Raw genomic sequence first — 18797 nt, forward strand, 5'->3', positions numbered from 1 at the left:
TTTCCAGATAAACGTTTTATTTCAATCAAGGCAATACTATATGTTTGCTCTCATTCTTCTTTGCTCTCTCCATCCATTGTCTTGGAAGTGCAGCACTGGCACAGCAGAGAGCTACACACACCAGCATTTAGTATCAGATCACAGAAAATGGTGCATGCAACAGTCGTACCAATAGGTAACACACACAGACACTCCTACCTGTTGGGTGTCAGCTTGGTAGAGGCAGAGCGGACCAGAGTTCCTACTGCTCCCAGCCCCTCCAATTGAAGCCCCACTTTACCGAACACAGCGACTGCCTGCCGAGTCCTGACACACACACACACACACACACACACGCTCTTAATAACACACCTCACCCCAGAGCCCACTTCTGCTACTTGCTATTACTCCTACTATTACTTGTTATTGTTGACTTGACTCTTCATTGTTATTATTGATAATTGATTAATGTACTTCTTTGTTGAGGGCGCTAACACGTAAGCATTTCACTGCACCTTTTATACATGCTATAAACTGTGATTGTGACAAATAAATGTGATTTGATTTCAGCCTAATTTTTCATCAAACAAGCCTTTTGTTTTCAGCATCATATTCAGCGATCACCATTTCATTTGGTTGCATAAAGAAACACTAATACAATACTGATAAGACTTGAGGAAATGTGGTTGTTTTCTTTTAGCAACCAGTCCTCTGCGATGGTTCAGAGATGATGATAATAATCGAAAGGGGCAAATAAGAACAGACTCGTCTCAAAATGTCTGCTGACTTCCCTTTCTTCCTCCGAAGCCTCTCCCTGGAGGCCTCAGGTGACCCCTTTTTACCATACCGTTCCCTCGCTTTCCTTCCCTTTGCTCTCATTTGTTGTCTCACTCTCCTCTTTTTACGCCCCCCCCGTTCAATCCCCACCTCTAACACATTTCCAACTGTCCAGATCTTCTCTCGCTCCTCCACTCTCTTTCTCACAAGGTATGCCTCCCTTTCTTTCTCTCTGTCCCTCCCCCCCACTCACATCTCAGTTACATTGTTGGATTGCTGTCTGATAGCCTCCAGCTGTGTGCTGACGTCACTCTGCTTCTGTCTGTCCAGTCTGTCTCTCTGCCAGTGGGACACCAGAGTACCCATGTCCTTCTGGAAGGCCCTCAGCACCCCCAGGGTCTCCCGGTGCTCCTGGCGCCCCTCCTCATAGGCCACGCGCAGGTGCTCTACGTCTATCCTATAGGGGGTTAGAGGTTAGGGGGGAGAAGGCCACATACTGTAAATCAATCTTTTTCACGAAACTGGTGTTTTTTTTGGTTTGCTGAATATGGTGAAAGGAAATGTAAATGTGTGTCTGTGTCTGTTTGTCTTTGTGACTTTGAAATTCTGTATGTAATGAAAAGCGCTGTATAAAATACATCTATTATTATTATTATTATTATTATGACTGGCTGCCTGCATCTATACTGCTAGTACCTCAGGTCAGTGATGGCATGGAGGGCTGCTGCCCTCTCCTTCCCCCGCTGGGCACAGCTGGTCAGGGTGGCAGTTCCAGGGCTGGTGGTCCTGGGGCAGCAGTGGCCCTGGGTCAGGGTGGCATTGGCCTCGGTCAGGCAAGTCTCGGATGGGCGGCGAGCCACGGCACGGTGAGCCAGGCAGTGGTGGTGTGTACACTGGGACAGGTTGGAGGGCACCTGGTTCACCTGGGAGGTGGAAAGGATCTTGGTGGGGGCGTCTGCCGGCAGGAGAGGGTTGGCGGAGTGGAAGAGGGAGTGAGAGGGAGCGTGAGGGGGGCGGTGGTGGCTGGTGGAGAGGAGGTGGTGGGTGGTCGGTATTGGGGTTGGGTCCAGGGCTTCGTTGCTCTGAGCCTCCACCAGGCGTTTCAGAAGAGTCCGCAGTGTTTCCTGAACAAAACGTACAACCCTGAAAATCTAGTATAGAATGAATTCATTTAACTACAGCAGAAAAACTTCTGTTAAAGGAGCATTCCATTCCATACAGTATACTCTATCTATTTGGAATTTGTCTCCAGCTTAGCATATTTAGCAACATATTTATTCCGCAGTCATGAGAAAGCTATCAACACTAAAACATCTTATCCCTCTTCACATTTGCCATGGTCTCTCTCTCTCTCTCTCTCTCTCTCTCTCTCTCTCTCTCTCTCTCTCTCTCTCTCTCTCTCTCTCTCTCTCTCTCTCTCTCTCTCTCTCTCTCTCTCTCTCTCTCTCTCTCTCTCTCTCTCTCTCTCTCTCTCTCTCTCTCTCTCTCTCTCTCTCTCTCTCTTTCCACCTCCTTTCACCTGGACTGTGACCACACTGCGATGAATTAGCTCCATCTTCCATTTGACACTGTCGCTCTCTCTCTCCACTCCCCTGCACTCCTCCTATGAGAAAGGGAGGGAAGGATGTTAACTCCCATATTATTAACTCACAATATTAATAGTAACTCTCAGCATAGACAGCCTAATGTGTTCTAGCTCTGTACAAAGGACTGGGTGTGGTTACGGTTTCGAAAATTCACTTATTTGCATCCCGGGAAAGACCTGGCAAGATGCCAGCACTACGAGCTGACAGAGGAGTTAGTAGCGAACACACACATCTGTTGAGGTTAAAGGTTCACTGCAGCCGTTTTCATGTCAATATCAAAGATTTTCTGGGTAAGAATTAAGTACCTTACTTTGATTGTTTGTTTAATAAAAATGGTCAAAAGGAAACAAAAATAGATTCTTATCAAAAAGCTATTTCTCAAGATAGGACTGTCTGGGAGTGGTCTGAGTGAGGGACCTAATTGGAGAAGCCTAATGGGTGGGATATGTAACCTGAAAACGAACTATTATTGTCTGAGAGGAGGGCGAACTCTTTATTGGTCTATTAACTTATATTGTCTGGCGATGTCGCCAGCCGGTCCACAAACCCCACCTATGCAAACAAGCTGAAATTTCAGTCTTTTCAAACAGCTCTAAGACTAAAAGGGCATTATCATAATTTTCACATTTTTACAATATTATTCCAACTTCATAGTGTGAAAATATATACTGAATGTACAAAACATCAGGACCACATTGCTAATATTGAGTTGCACCCCCTTTTGCCCTCAGAACAGCCTCAATTCAGCCTCATGGACTCTACAAGGTGTCGAAAGCGTTCCACAGGGAGGCTGGCCCATGTTGTCTCCAATGCTTCCCACAGTTGTGTCAAGTTGGCTGGATGTCCTTTGAGTGGTGGACCATTCCTGATACACATGGGAAACAGAGTTGCAGTTCTTGACATACTTAAAGTGGTGTGCCTGGCATCTACTACCATACCCCGTTCAAAAGAACTTAAATATTCACCCTCTGAATGAAACACACACCCAATCGATGTCTTAATTGTCTCAAGGCTTAAAAATCCTTCTTTAACCTGTCTCCTCCCCTTCATTGACACTGATTGAAGGGGATAAGGGATCATAGCTTTCATCTGGATTCACCTGGTCAGTCTATGTCATGGAAAGAGCAAGTGTTCTTAATGTTTTGTATACTCAGTGTACAGTATATAAAACACAGGAAAAACATATTTTTGACTGCAATGACCCTTTAAAAGATCTGAACATTTTCTGAGAAGGAACTTGACAGATTTCATTGTTCACACCAGACCTGAGTTCAAATAGTATCTGCTATCGTAAAGAAACGTTAACTGCAATTGATTGAGCTTGCCCGGCACAATAGAATCAACAGAATAGTTCAAAATGTGCAGAACCCGCCCATCTGACACTCCGGACAGGCTCTATCAAATGCTCAAAGTATTTTAAAGAAAACCCAATACTACTTGAACCCAGCCCACAGTTTTAGTTGCTTTCTGTCTGTTACTCACCTCTAGTTCATACAGACAGTGGGTGATCTCAGAGGGCACTAGCCTCTTGGGTAAACTATGGAATTCCTGCAGGGACAAAAGCCAAAGAAAATACAGCAACAAACAAGACAGAAGTTTCTTATAATGCTGCAGAATCTAAAGCCAGGGGAACCACAATAGTATTCAAAGCCCTGACACATATTTTTCACTTCCTGGGTGGTGGATTTAACCACACTTCCTGAGTGGTGGATGTAACCATTGCAAATGTAAAAACACAATAGCTTCAACAACGAAATAGGGCATTCAAACAACCTTAATGTTGAGGACATCAAAAAGGCTTTCATTGTCCGATTTCAAAAAGGCTTCACAGTGAAAGCAAAACATTAGATTATGTTAGGAGAGTACATGGACAAAAATAACCACACAGCCATTTTCCAAGCAAGGAGATGTCACAAAAACCCAAAATACAGCTAAATGAAACACTAACCTTTGACGATCTTCATCAGATGACACTCCTAGGACATCATGTTACACAATATATGTATGTTTTGTTCGATAAAGTTCATATTTATATCCAAAAACAGCATTTTACATTGGCGCGTGATGTTCAGAAAATGTATTCCCACCAAAAAACTTCCGGTGAATGAGCACTTCAATTTACAAAAATACAAAAATACTCATCATAAACGTTGACAAAATACATAACAATTATTTTAAGAATTATAGATACAGTACTCCTTGATGCAACCGCTATGTCAGATTTTAAAATAGCTTTTCTGCGAAAGCACATTTTTCAATATTCTAAGTACATAGCTCGCCATCAAAGCAAGCTAAACAGACACCCGCCAAGTTCTGGGGTCACCTAAACTCAGAATTAGTATTATAAATATTCTCTTACCTTTGCTGATCTTCGTCAGAATGCACTCCCATGACTGCTACTTCCACAAGAAATGTTGTTTTGTTCGAAATAATCCATATTTATGTCCAAATACCTCCGTTTTGTTCGTGTGTTCAGATCACTATCGAAAGGCATAATGCGCGAGTGTAATTCGACACACGAAAAGTCAAAATGTTCCATTACCGTTCGTAGAAACATGTCAAACGTTGTTTACAATCAATCTTTAGGGTATTTTTAATGTAAAAATGCGATAATATTCCAACCGGAGAATAGCGTTTTCATTCCAGGAGAATAAGAAGCAACGGCGCGCTCGCGATATCGCGCATCACCAAGCCCTTTGTCCTCAGGCAGTCCACTCATTGACTGAGTTACTATTCTCTGCCCAGTAACAGGAGAATGATGAAAAAACTTTCTGAAGGCTGTTGACAGCCAATGGAAGCCTTAGGAAGTGCAACGTGACCCCACAGACACTGTAGTTTCAATAGGGATTCAAAAGAAGAACTCCAATTCTCAGATCTCCCACTTCCTGGTTGGATTTTTCTCAGGTTTTTGCCTGCCATATGAGTTCTGTTATACTCGCAGACATCATTCAAACAGTTTTAGAAACTTCAGAGTGTTTTCTATCCAAATCTACTAATAATATGCATATTCTAGTTTCTGGGCCCGAGTAGTAACGAGTTTAATTTGGGTACGTTTTTCATCCGGCCGTGGAAATACTGCCCCCTACACCTTAACATGTTTTAATGATAACAGTGGGTTTTCTTTTAAGTTTTTAAGTACTTTTACAAGGGACTCATTGAATAACATTGAATGGGAATAACTTGTGTAACTCTCACCCCATCCTCCACAAATATGTACCATCCACCTGTCTCCCAATAAAGCAAACAAAGCAAACAAAGCAAACAAACAACCCCAAACATCAGTTCTACATTGCCTGACCTGTAGGTACTTTGATGGGCTCTCAGTTGAAGTCCCCTCCACATCATGTCTCTTTTTCCTTTTCTCTTTCCTTGCTTTGAGGTTTACCACCATTAACCCTTCCTCCTCCTCTTCCTCATCGATGGACTCAAGGGACCCCGAATCCTCATCATCCTCAGGGTGCGACTCGCTGGCGCCGTCTCTGGCGTCCTGCCAGTTCTCCTCGTATTCCGTGCCCAAACTGTTTTTCCCTTCGCTGCACTTCCCCTCCCCGCCTGCAGGCAGCGCTATGTCCTCCAGGGAGAGCCGGCTGCTGTGGGAGCTCCTGGGGTTCAGGGTGGTGTCACTGGTAGGCTGGAGCTCCACTCTAGTGTCTGATAGAGAAGGGGGAAAAGGGAAAGGTAGTCTATTATGTTTCATGTGCCAAATCTGGTTTTGAACAAAAGCCTCCACACTCTTCAGGACTGGAGTTGTCCACCTTGATTTAAACTTTCAATAATGTCCAAATCTCAAATGACACCCTATTACTTTAGCAGTGCACTACTTTGAAGACAAGAGGCTCTGGTCAGTTTGGGAAACCATGATTTAAACCACATGGAACCTTGCACATGACTGACTGACATGAAAAGATGTTTGCTGGCACCCAATTTTTATTTTTCTCAAGGATAATTCCAAAAAATACTCTGATCATAAATGTATCCAGAAAATTGCACATATCCGTTATGATACTCGTTTTGTCCGACTACTCGGCACACCCCTAATGAGGTCTGATACCAACAGGCTCATCTCTGCTACAAGCCATCTGCTGAACACTTGAACTGGACTGACCACCTGCTCTGATTCTCTACACCTTAGCGCAGATGCATTCGCTCACGCACACTCCCACACAGACATCAGGGTTCTCCCCAAAGAATATAAGAGATAGTGCAATAACAGAAAAACAAAGAAATAAGAAAGATTTTCTGTGCAAAATGTCCAAATGAAATCAGTTAGACTGGTTGTAAGGAAATAGCTGTGAAAACGGCCCAACATGTTTGTGATAAGATTTCAGCTTGGATTCATATTTTATGTGGTTGAAGGTCACACCCTGACCTAACCAAATATAGAGAATAATAAGGATCTCTAAGGTCAGGGTGTGACTCGGGTGGGAAAGTCTATGTTGTCTGTTTCTTTGTTTTTGGGCCAAGTGTGGTTCCCAATCAGAGACAGCTGTCGATCGTTGTCTCTGATTGGGAATCATACTTAGGCAGCCTGTTTTCCACCTGTGTTTGTGGGATGTTATTTTCTGTTTAGTGTCTGTGCCTGACGGAACTGTTCGCTTTCGTTTTTGTTGCTTTTGGTTATTCTTGTTTGAGTGTTTCCTTGGTCCACTTCTGATTCTAACGACGAGCGTTACAGAACATCCCACCAAAAACGGACCAAGCAGTGTGGCCAGGATGAGTGGACATAGGGGGAGATCCTGGACGGCAAAGGGCCCTGGAAGCGGATTGGGGAGTATCGCCGTGCGAGGGAGGAGATGGAGGCAGCAAGAGAGGAACGGCGACGATACGAGGAATTAGCATGGCAACGACGGAAGCCCGAGAGGCAGCTCCAAAAAATGTTTTTGGGGGGCACACGGGGAGATTGGTGGGGTCAGGGTTTAGACCTGAGCCAACTCCCTGTGCTTACCATGGGGAGCGTGTGACCAGTCAGGCACCGTATCTCCAGTGTACATTCACAGCCTGGTGCGCTCGTTGCCGGCTCCCCGCATTTGCCGGGCTAAAGTGAGCATTCAGCCAGGACGGGTTGTGCCGGCTCAGCGCTCCTGGTCTCCAGTATGCCTCCTTGGTCCAGGATATCCTGCGCCAGCTCTACGCACTGTGTCGCCAGTGCGCCTTCACAGCCCAGTGCGTCCTGTGCCAGCGCCCCGCACTTTCTGTGCTAAAGTGAGCATCCAGCCAGGACGGGTTGTGCCAGCCCTACGCTCCAGACCTCCAGTGCGCCTCCACGGCCCAGTATATCCTGTGCCTGCTCCACGCACCCGGTGTTCAGTGCGTCTCTCCAGCCTGGTACGCCCTGTGCCTGCTCCACGTACCCGGCCTCCAGTGCGTCTCCCCAGTCCGGTGAGACCTGTTCCGGCTCCACGTACCAGGCATCCAGTGTGTCTCCCCAGCCTGGTAAGCCCTGTGGCAGCTTCACGCATCAGGCTGCCAGTACGTCTCCTCAGTCCGGTGAGACCTGTTCCGGCTTCACGTACGAAGCCTCCAGTGATGATCCATGGCACGAAGCCTCCAGTGACGATCCATGGCCAGGAGCCTTTAGCGATGATCCGTGGCATGAAGCCTCCAGCGATATTCCATGGCCCGGAGCCTCCAGCAATAATCCATGGCACGAAGCCTCCAGCGACGATCCATGGCATGGAGCCTGCAGTGACGGTCCCCTGGTCTGGAGCCTGCAGCGACGGTCCCCGGTCCGGAGCCTACAGCGACAGTCCCCGGTCTGGAGCCTCCAGCGACGGTCCCCGGTCCGGAGCCTCCAGCGACTTATAGGGGAGGGTCCGGGTGGGCATCTCCTCTCGGTGGAGGCTCCAGTCCAGCGACGGTCGGCACTCCGGAGCCTCCAGCGACAGTCGGCGGTCCGGAGCCTCCAGCGACGATCTACGGTCCAGTTCCTCCGGCAAAGATCCACGGTCTGGTTCTACGAAAGTGGGGGGAGCCCCAAGCAGAGGGGGGTCTGCGTCCTACACCGGAGCCTCCACCGAGAGGAGATGCCCACCCAGACCGTCCCCTATAGGTTCAGGTTTGCGGCCGGAGTCCACACCTTTGGGGGGGGGGGGGGTACTGTCATGCCCTGACCTTAGAGATCCTTATTACTCTCTATGTTTGGAACAGTCTTGCAGGCACACAAAACGCAATGCAAGAACAACTACCCACAACCCCAAAGAAAAACACACACTACTATATAGGACACCTAATCAAAGGCAACTCAACACACCTGCCTTCAATTGGGAGTCCAATCACCAACACAACACTTAACACACACAAAAACCCTGCCACGTCCTGACCAAAACTAATACAATTGCTCCCTCTGCTGGTCAGGACGTGACAGTACCCTCCCTCAAGGTGCAGACCCCGGAATGCACCTTAAAAAAGAAAACACAAAAAATTCCCCAATACCCCAACAAAACCAATAAACAATAACCCCTAAACAATAAGGGAGGGAAGGGAGGGTGGCTGCCGTCAACGACGGCACTGTGCTACACCCTCCCTCCCCAACCCATCCTGGAGGTGGCTCAGGTGCAGGACGTGGACCTCGCTCCACCTTCGGCGTCGCCCACTTCGGTGGCGCCGATAGCTGCGCCGGGCAGACGGGCCACTCGGGCTGACCCTGGCAGACGGACCACTCTGGCTGGGCCGGAGGACAGGCGGGCCACTCGGGCTGGGCCGGAGGACAGGCGGGCCACTCGGGCTGGGCCGGAGGACAGGCGGGCCACTCGGGCTGGGCCGGAGGACAGGCGGGCCACTCGGGCTGGGCCGGAGGACAGGCGGGCCACTCGGGCTGGGCCGGAGGACAGGAGGGCCACTCGGGCTGGGCCGGAGGACAGGAGGGCCACTCGGGCTGGGCCGGAGGACAGGAGGGCCGCTCTGGCGGCTCCGGGCAGTCGGGCCGCTCTGGCGGCTCCGGGCAGTCGGGCCGCTCTGGCGGCTCCGGGCAGTCGGGCCGCTCTGGCGGCTCCGGGCAGTCGGGCCGCTCTGGCGGCTCCTGACTGGCGGGCAGCTCTGGCGACTCCTGACTGGCGGGCAGCTCTGGCGACTCCTGACTGGCGGGCAGCTCTGGCGACTCCTGACTGGCGGGCAGCTCTGGCGACTCCTGACTGGCGGGCAGCTCTGGCGACTCCTGACTGGCGGGCAGCTCTGGCGACTCCTGACTGGCGGGCAGCTCTGGCGACTCCTGACTGGCGGGCAGCTCTGGCGACTCTTGACTGGCGGGCAGCTCTGGCGACTCTTGACTGGCGGGCAGCTCTGGCGACTCTTGACTGGCGGGCAGCTCTGGCGACTCTTGACTGGCGGGCAGCTCTGGCGACTCTTGACTGGCGGGCAGCTCTGGCGACTCTTGATTGGCGAGGCTGGGCTGACGCACTAGACGCCTGATGCGTGGGGCTGGTACCGGACGTGCCAGCCTGGAGACACGCACCTCCATGCTAGTGCGTATAGCGGGAAACACCGGACCGTAGAGGCGCACTGGCGGTCTTGAGCGCAGGGTTGGTATCACCCCTTCAGGCTCAATGCTTACTTCGCCCTGGCACATGCGGGGCGCTGGTACTGTGCCTACCGGCCTGAAAATCCCAGGCCTCACCACAGCCCCAACGCCAAAGCACGGGACCTGTCCAGTCTGTCTCTACCCTACAAGGGTACGGGGAGCTGGCCTGGGGCTCCAATCTCGCCCCGCCAAATAGCCCTTGTGCCCCCCCCAAACAAATTATTGGGGCTGCCTCTCGGGTTCTACCTGCCTCCCAGGCAGGTTGTCACAGTGGACCCGCAACTGCTCCCATGTCCAGTCAATCCTTTCCTCCAATACTTCCAGCGACCAGGATGCCATCTCCTCCCGAGCGCGCTGCTTCCAATAGTCCTCCTTGACTTCCCTCTGTCCTCTTCTCCGCTGCTTGGTCTTTTTGTGGTGGGTAGTTCTGTCACAAGTGTCGTAGTGGAGAGAAGACCAAGGCGCAGCGGGTATGTGGATACTCATATTTTCATTTAAAAAAAGAGTAAAGCATCCACCGGACAAAAAACAATACACGCAACAGAAACAGTCTTGCAGGCACACAAAACGCAATGCAAGAACAACTACCCACAACCCCAAAGAAAAACACACACTACTATATAGGACTCCCAATCAAAGGCAACTCAACACACCTGCCTTCAATTGGGAGTCCAATCACCAACACAACACTTAACACACACAAAAACCCTGCCACGTCCTGACCAAAACTAATACAATTGCTCCCTCTGCTGGTCAGGACGTGACAGAACAATTTAAACACTTGCACCCCAATCCCCCCTCCCCCAAACATTGGACTATAAATTGTGCCTTCCTCTATTATACTTATGCTAAAATATAAACTCTATTCTACTGAGCCATTTACTTTATGTTCGTATTGTTATCTTTTATTATTTGTTATTGTTGTTGCATTGTCGAGAAGGAACCTGCATTTTGTTGGAAGCCTATCCCGTACATATGACTAATGAAACTTGAAACACACAGATGCTCAAGGGCTTTGAACTTGGGTGCACGTCTAGAAGTTCTTAAACCATTTCCACGCCTATTTCCTGTATAGTTTGTGTAAAATGGGTGTGTTGTGGGTGAGTGTTGTATCTTCCACTTTCCTTTCTCATGAAATTAGTAAATTTGAGGGAGAGGGTGAGAGGGAGACAGCGAGAGAAGGGAGTGATTGAGAGAGCGGGGTAGGGAGATAGAAGTGTCACGAATACTCCATCTCCGGCCTCTAGGTCATCAGGCTGCTGATTATCCCGCACAACTGTCACCATCGTCTTGCCCCCTGGCCTTATGACACTCACCTGGACTCCATCACCTCCTTGATTATCCTCCCTACAGTGGAAGTCGGAAGTTTACATACACTTAGGTTGGAGCCATTAAATTCCTCAACCACTCCACGTATTTCTTGTTAACAAACTATAGTTTTGGCAAGTCGGTTAGGACATCTACTTTGTGCATGACACAAGTAATTTTTCCAACAATTGTTTACAGACAGATTATTTCACTTATAATTCACTGTATCACAATTCCAGTGGGTCAGAAGTTTACATACACTAAGTTGACTGTGCCTTTAAACAGCTTGGAAAATTCCAGAAAATTATGTCATGGCTTTAGAAGCTTCTGATAGGCTAATTGATATAATTTGAGTCAATTGGAGGTGGGTGTATTTCAAGGCCTACCTTCAAACTCAGTGCCTCTTTGCTTGACATCATGGGAAAATCAAAAGAAATCAGCCAAGACCTCAGAAATAAAATTATAGACCACAAGTCTGGTTCATCCTTGGGACCAATTTCCAAATGCCTGAAGGTACCACGTTCATCTGTACAAACAATAGTACGCAAGTATAAACACCAATGGACCACGTAGCCGCCATAATGCTCAGGAATGAGACGCGTTCTGTCTTCTAGAGATGAATGTACTTTGGTGCGAAAAGTGAAAATCAATCGCAAAAGACCTTGTGACGATGTTGGAGGAAACAGGTACAAAAGTATCTATATCCACAGTAAAACGAGTCCTATATCGACATAGCCTGAAAGGCCGCTCAGCAAGGAAGAAGCCACTGCTCCTAAACAGACGTAAAAAAGCCAGACTACGGTTTGCAACTGCACATGGGGACAAAGATCGTACTTTTTGGAGAAATGTCCTCTGGTCTGATGAAACAAAAATAGAACTGTTTGGCCATAATGACCATCGTTATGTTTGGAGGAAAAAGGGGGATGGTTCCAAGCCGAAGAACACCATCCCAACCGTGAAGCACGGGGGTGGCAGCATCATGTGGGGGTGCTTTGCTGCAGGAGGGACTGGTGCACTTCACAAAATAGATGGCATCACGAGGAAAGACAATTATGTGGATATATTGAAGCAACATCTCAAGACATCAGTCAGGAAGTTAAAGCTTGGTTGCAAATGGGTCTTTCAAGTGGACAATGACCCCAAGCATACTTCCAAAGTTGTGGCAAAATGGCTTAAGGGCAACAAAGTCAAGATAACTTTACAGTGTATAGTCAGTTAGCAGTTTAGCAGTTAAACGGGCCCTGGTGGCAATACATTTGGAAAACCAAATGCTTACCTTGACATGAAAGAGCTCCAGTGTTGTGTTGGATAGTCATAGCTAGCTAGCTAACATAGCATCCCTCTGTTTGAGCAGAGTGTTTGAGTAGGCTAAACTTGCTAGCTGCATTTGCTAGCTAAGTGAAACTGAAAGTGAAAAAAGGACGAAATCTCTATATCTCTCCTTCATTTTTTAAGAAATTAATTTGTTAAAAACTGTTCAACTATTGTTTTTCTCTTTAAGTCAACTACTCACCACATTTTATGCACTGCAGTGCTAGCTAGCTGTAGCTTATGGTGCTGCTACCCTACAGAGTGCTGTTGAGGCTACTGTAGACCTTCATTGCAAAACAGTGTGTTTTAATAAATGATTTGTTGACGTGAATATATTTAGTTTAGTTTTATCTAAAAAGGATAACTTTTAAATGTTTTACAATCTTTATTTTTATTAAATTCACTGAGGAGGATGGTCCTCCTCATCCTCCTCTGAGGAGCCTCCACTGAAGCCTGCACATCACTGTGAACCAAACTGGCCATTGTTTTATTAGAAAAAATATGGCCCTTTATAATGTCCACTTAACCCTAATCAAAATAACAAAAACGTAGTTAGGTTGTTGTAACATTTAAACATGAATTTTTTTGTTGTTGTTGCATTTCATGGATCATCAGTGTGGCTCAATGCAGCATTGCTGTATGGTGCACTCAAAATGTCTTATAGGCCTAGTTGAGTAGCCAGCCTAGGCCACTGCTCAAATGTTGGTATAGGCCTACACATTTTCCTTTTGCATGTTTTTTGTTGTTGTTGCAGGTCTTGTTTTTGGGTTATTCATTGTCAAGCTTTAGAAACCAAAGGCAGACTGCAACATTATAGTAGCCTAGCTAGTAATGTGGCATGTGTCCTTACACTTTCCCTCCGCTGCACATTACGGGACACGGGAAAGTAGCGCAATTGAAGTTGAATTCACCGATACAAGCGCCTCAGGCTGTAATTTCATAAAGTAGATGACATAGCAGTTGACTCATTTATACTCACTGGTGTGTCCTATTGTCCTATTAATTTATAACCAAGATGACATTTTTTTGTAGGCTACAGCAATGACCGTTGGACCCGAAACTTGGCATCGACATTTAGACTACAACACTTTTAAACGTTCGGTCTGGTAGAAGATTTGGTCAGTGCCATTAGTGATGATATAATACAGCACACTGCCTGGTGTGTGGTTGTCTGGGAGGAGCTGTGTGTTCCCAGTGGCAGATTTAGGTATAGGCGACATGGGCAGACGCCCAGGGCGGCACAGGGCGCCCACACCAACATTTTTGGGAATGGTGACATTTGCACGATCAGTTTTCTATCGCTCATTTACACCTCACCGTGTGGGACTGTAGGTAAATTAACTTTGTCGGAGTGGGGGGGTCGCCTATTTACATTTTAGTCATTTAGCAGACGCTCTTATCCAGAGCGACTTGCATTTTATTTATTTTTTTGTACTGGCCCCCCATGGGAATCAAACCCACAACCCTGGCATTGCACACACCATGCTGGCGTTGCAAACACCATGCTCTACCAACTGAGCCACAGGGAAGACCCATGGAGCCATACAAGCTAGAACCACTACAGTGTGTGCCAATGCACTGCCGTTTGGCGTGCAGCACATTGGCAGTGCTTGCTGTGACTTGTAGTCACAGCAAGGTTGTGTCATAGTGTCATTATATTTGGGGTGTGGTGCGGTCACGATATAGTGATTGCAAAACAATAGGGTCCCCAAGAAATTCTGGCAGAAAAAATGGGTTCCCCGCTGAAAAAGTTTGAATACCAGTGATATAAGGAAAGTTTTTGCTATAGACTGCAGGTAATGGCAGTTACAGCTGTTAAAAAATGCTAAAATCTCTTGAGTCCTAATGGGGCCATTGCCCCGCTATAGGCTTCCCACCGGCCATACTCAGCAGCACCAACTTGTTCAAAAATCTCCAGACTCTTATTAAGATTGATAAAACTGCACAATTTAAACAATTGCCCCCTAATCCCCCTCCCCCAAAACACGTGTAAATATTGGACTATAAATTGTGCCTTCCTCTATTATACTTATGCTAAAATATCGAGAAGCATTATCCCACACATATGACTAATGTAACTTGAAACACACAAATGCTCAAGGGCTTGAACTTGAGTGCACTTCTCGAAATTCTTAAACCCTTTCCTGTATAAATTGGGTGTGTTGAAACTTTCACTTTCTTTTCTAATGAAATTAGTAAGTGTTTAGAGAAGGTGGGGGGGAAGTGGGAGTGAGAGAGAGAGAGAGAGAGCGAGAGAGAGAGAGAGAGAGAGAGATAAATTACTGAGGAATTTTTCTGTAAGAAATGCGAGACAGAAAGGGAGTGTCCCATAAAGTTACACATGGGGTTAAGGTGAAAGGAGAAGTGTGTGTAAGAAACTGGGCATCCATCCACAGAAAAAAGTAAAGAAGAGAAAGAGACCCCAGGACGAGTAGCATCCTAATAAAATAAAAAAAATACAGAGAGAGAGAGAGAGAGCGAGAGAGAGAGAGAGAATAGAAATCAATGGCTGTGGTTGGTCCATACCTGAGTGTAGCGATAGCACCCCCTCCAGGCTGTCCAGGGATAGTGCACTGTGTGCTGAATGCGGATGCGCATTGGTGAGCAGGTCCGTGGAGGCGAAAGAGCGGCGGATTCCTAAACTGAAATGGTGTGACTGAATTTGACCAATTCTGATTCACACACACAACAGACAGCACAGAGAGAGGGAGAGGGATTGAAACATTTTCACATGCAAGGAATCATTAAAAAAAAAATGATTCTCGGTTTTGCTATCAGTCATCCTATAATTATCCTAGCTATAAAATAAACATTCTTACCGAAGAGATGGTGGTGATTTGTGGTTGGGAAAGCGTATCTCTTGAGCACCTGTCGATAGAGACTTGTCGCTGGCCTGTCTCAACTCCCGAGACATATAGATGGTTGTGCATTTTGATTGGTCCGACATTCTCTTTTCCTAAATTCTCCGAAGATACTCAGAGGATAGAGAGGAAAAGAAAACCGGATCTACACATCTATATAATCGGCCTTTGAATGTAACTGTAACCAGCCATTCTAGAATTGTTATCACAAGACAGAGAATTTAACTTCACAATGCTATGTGATCTCATAATGTAACTTCGATGCAAATGTGAGCTCACCAAAGAATAGAACTATGCAACAATACATGACGTAGCCTAAATACGTTTTGTCAGATTAAAACAATTACAAAAACATGACCACTAGATGGCAATGTTGAGTAAGTAAAGAACCTTTGAGAAAAATTACAAAAGCCACATTTTGTCCCTAATAAACTATTCGTTATAAGTGATTGGTTGACTCTAACACATATAAACCATAGCATTATGTATAAAATATTCTCAAACATGCACAAAAAACATTCCAGCATGCCAGTGTTTTCCTCCCAATTTATAATTGCAGCGAGTGACTGCAGACATTATCATTTTGCTTGTCATCAGTAGGCCTATCACAAGTGTTTGTGTGTCGCACTTGTGATATCAGAGCTGCATGTGTACTTGCCATCCGTTTCCTGTGTGCGCTGTCCAAGGTGCTGCAGTCAGGATTATGGTTAACCATCAGGGTGAGCCGAGATGTCAAGCGGAGTTGAGCTCACTGCTTTTATCCTGTGTAAAGGTTAAATCATTTACATCTTAGTCATTTAGCAGACACTCTTATCCAGAGCGACTTGATTAAAGTGCCTTGCTCAAGGGCACATCAACAGATTTAACCCTTTAGGTTACTGACCCAACTTATCTTAACTGCCATGCTACCTGCCACCCTTATTTGAGAACAGCCTACAGAATCAGACCCCAAGGTAATTTAGTTTTTTAACTAGGCAAATTAGGCAATTGGATGTCAGACAATGCAGATTTTATTTTCAAATGAGTCACTCAGAATGTCCTGATGTACCATTTGCCCCCCCCCCCCCCCCCCCACACAAACACTTTTTTTTAATCTTCATCACTGAAACAGGAAGTTTAATGACTGCAGAGCGTGTTCTCATTTTCCCCTCTCTTGAGACAGTCTCACAGTCACTTAGCCCAGACACTCACTGAGAGTGTTGCAGATAAGACATTAGAGCTATGGAGGTCTTCATGGAGGCAGCTGCCTACCTTGAGTCACAGCATATTCCAGGCAAGTACATTTGTGTGTTTGTGTGTGTGTGTGTGTGTGTGTGTGTGTGTGTGTGTGTGCATGCCTCTGTCTGTCTGTCTGTCTTTCCGTGTGTGTGTGTGTATGAATGTTTTCTTTCTATGTAAATTATATGTGTGTTTGTACTGTGTCTTAGTGGAGGCTGTAGGTGAGCCAAGTTCTATGTAAATTATATGTGTGTTTGTACTGTATCTTAGTGGAGGCTGTAGGTGAGCCAAGTTCTATGTAAATTATATGTGTGTTTGTACTGTATCTTAGTGGAGGCTGTAGGTGAGCCTCCACTGCAGGACGATGTGTTCCCAGAGGAGGACTTGTTCTCCCCCCCCCAGACAGACAGCATGGACCTGCCTGACAACCCCGTGAGTCTGTGCACTATGGCGCCTTCGTCTGCTATCTGTCAAACCCAATTCCAAATAGTCTTCTTCTCTTATAAATGCACACACACACACGCACACGCACACACACACTTACAGCAGAGTGTTTTCTCTCTCAGGTCCTGCGTACCCCTGTAGAGATGCTGGATAGGAGGCTCATGGTGCTGAGAACTATCCTGGACAGTGAGAAGCTCTACCTCAACGAGCTGGAGACACTGTTGATGGTAAAACACACAGACACACACTGACATCTCGAAGTCTCTCTCTAACACACACACTGCTCAGGGCTCAGGGGGCTTTGGTGTGTTTACTAGTTTGTAAGTTTGGTGTGTTTGTAGTCTAAGTGTTTGTGTGTTTATTTTAAGTGGAAGTGCATGTGGTTATGAATTGTGCCACAGTTTACATTTCGGCACTCTTTTTTATGTTGTCTAGTCTTAGTAATTTTGACTAAAATATAATTAAGTCTTCATCACATTTTTGTCATTTGAGTAATGATTTAGTCTACTTATTGTCAAAATTACGAAAACAGTGGACCATTTTAGTAAACTAAATGCCCTTTAATTTTAGTCAAATTTGAGTCACTTCACATTTGTATTGCCTCATTAACCTATCACAGGAGGTTGGTGGCACCTTCATTGGGGAGGACGGTCTCATGGTAATGGCTGGAGCGAAATCAGTGGAATGCTATCAAATACATCAAACATATGGCATCCACGTTTTTGATGTCATTCCATTAGCGCCGTTCCAGGCATTTTATCAGCCGTCCTCCCCTCAGCAACCTCCACAGTAACCTATAGTAAACATATATCACTGACTTCCATGTGCACAAACATACATAGCCTTGTCCTACCAACATATTTTTCTGCATAACATCCTATTCTCTTCCCAAAAGCAGAAATATGACAAACATAAAATAATATATAAGAATGATCTGTCCAAATTCCTGATTCAGCCTACATACAGTAACTGTCAAAAGTTTGGACAAACCTACTCACCTACCCAGGGTTTTTCTTTATTTTTACTATTTTCTACATTGTAGAATAACTATGAAATAAAACATATGGAATCATGTAGTAACCAAAAAAGTGTTAAACAAATCTAAATGTATTTTATATTTGAGATTCTTCAAAGTAGCCACCCTTTGCCTTGATGACAGCTTTGCACACTCTTGGCATTCTCTCATCCAGCTTCACCTGGAATACTTTTCCAACAGTCTTGAAGGAGTTCCCACATATGCTGGCTGCTTTTCCTTCACTCTGCGGTCCAACTCATCCCAAGCCATCTCATTTGGGTTGAGGTCGGGTGATTGTGGAGGCCAGGTCATCTGATGCAGAACTCCATCACTCTCCTTATTGGTCAAATAGCCCTTACACAGCCTGGAGGTGTGTTGGGTCATTTTCCTGTTGAAAAACAAATGATAATCTCACTAAGCGCAAACCAGATGGGATGGCGAATGCTGTGGTAGCCATGCTGGTTAAATGTGCCTTAAATCCTAAATTTGGACTCATCAGACCAAAGGACAGATTTCCACCGGTCTAATGTCCATTGTTCATGTTTCTTGGCCCAAGCAAGTCTCTTCTCCTTATTGGTGTCCTTTAGTAGTGGTTTCTTTGCTGCAATTCGACCATGAAGCCCTGATTCATGCAGTCTCCTCTGATGTTGAGATGTGTCTGTTACTTGAACTCTGTAAAGCATTTATTTGGGCTGCAATTTCTGAGGCTGGTAACTCTAATGAACTTATCCTCTGCAGCAGAGGTAACTCTGGGTCTTCCTTTCCTGTGGCGGTCCTCATGA

General features: G+C 46.2%; 2 protein-coding genes across 2 annotated transcripts in view; one reads left to right on the forward strand and one right to left on the reverse strand.

Annotated features, from left to right (window-relative positions):
* LOC106577640 (uncharacterized) overlaps positions 1 to 18797 on the reverse strand; it is a 20025-nt gene continuing 1228 nt past the window's right edge. The window contains exons 2-11 of the mRNA XM_082965156.1: positions 18197 to 18403; positions 17101 to 17218; positions 15297 to 16100; positions 15004 to 15149; positions 5641 to 5993; positions 3825 to 3890; positions 2276 to 2359; positions 1453 to 1880; positions 1010 to 1213; positions 1 to 306 (exon numbers count right to left, since the gene is read on the reverse strand). Of these exons, the coding sequence (XP_082821282.1) occupies positions 195 to 306; positions 1010 to 1213; positions 1453 to 1880; positions 2276 to 2359; positions 3825 to 3890; positions 5641 to 5993; positions 15004 to 15149; positions 15297 to 15424 (1521 nt within the window). The 5' untranslated portion in view covers positions 15425 to 16100; positions 17101 to 17218; positions 18197 to 18403 and the 3' untranslated portion in view covers positions 1 to 194. The remainder of the gene's footprint in view (positions 307 to 1009; positions 1214 to 1452; positions 1881 to 2275; positions 2360 to 3824; positions 3891 to 5640; positions 5994 to 15003; positions 15150 to 15296; positions 16101 to 17100; positions 17219 to 18196; positions 18404 to 18797) is intronic.
* Positions 16461 to 18797, forward strand: part of LOC106577639 (active breakpoint cluster region-related protein) — a 23609-nt gene continuing 21272 nt past the window's right edge. The window contains exons 1-3 of the mRNA XM_014155937.3: positions 16461 to 16611; positions 16888 to 16988; positions 17123 to 17227. Coding sequence (XP_014011412.1) covers positions 16560 to 16611; positions 16888 to 16988; positions 17123 to 17227 — 258 coding nt within the window. The 5' untranslated portion in view covers positions 16461 to 16559. The remainder of the gene's footprint in view (positions 16612 to 16887; positions 16989 to 17122; positions 17228 to 18797) is intronic.

This window comes from Salmo salar, chromosome 18 (assembly GCF_965601325.2).
Source record: "Salmo salar chromosome 18, fSalSal1, whole genome shotgun sequence".
NCBI classification, from domain to species: Eukaryota; Metazoa; Chordata; class Actinopteri; order Salmoniformes; family Salmonidae; genus Salmo; species Salmo salar.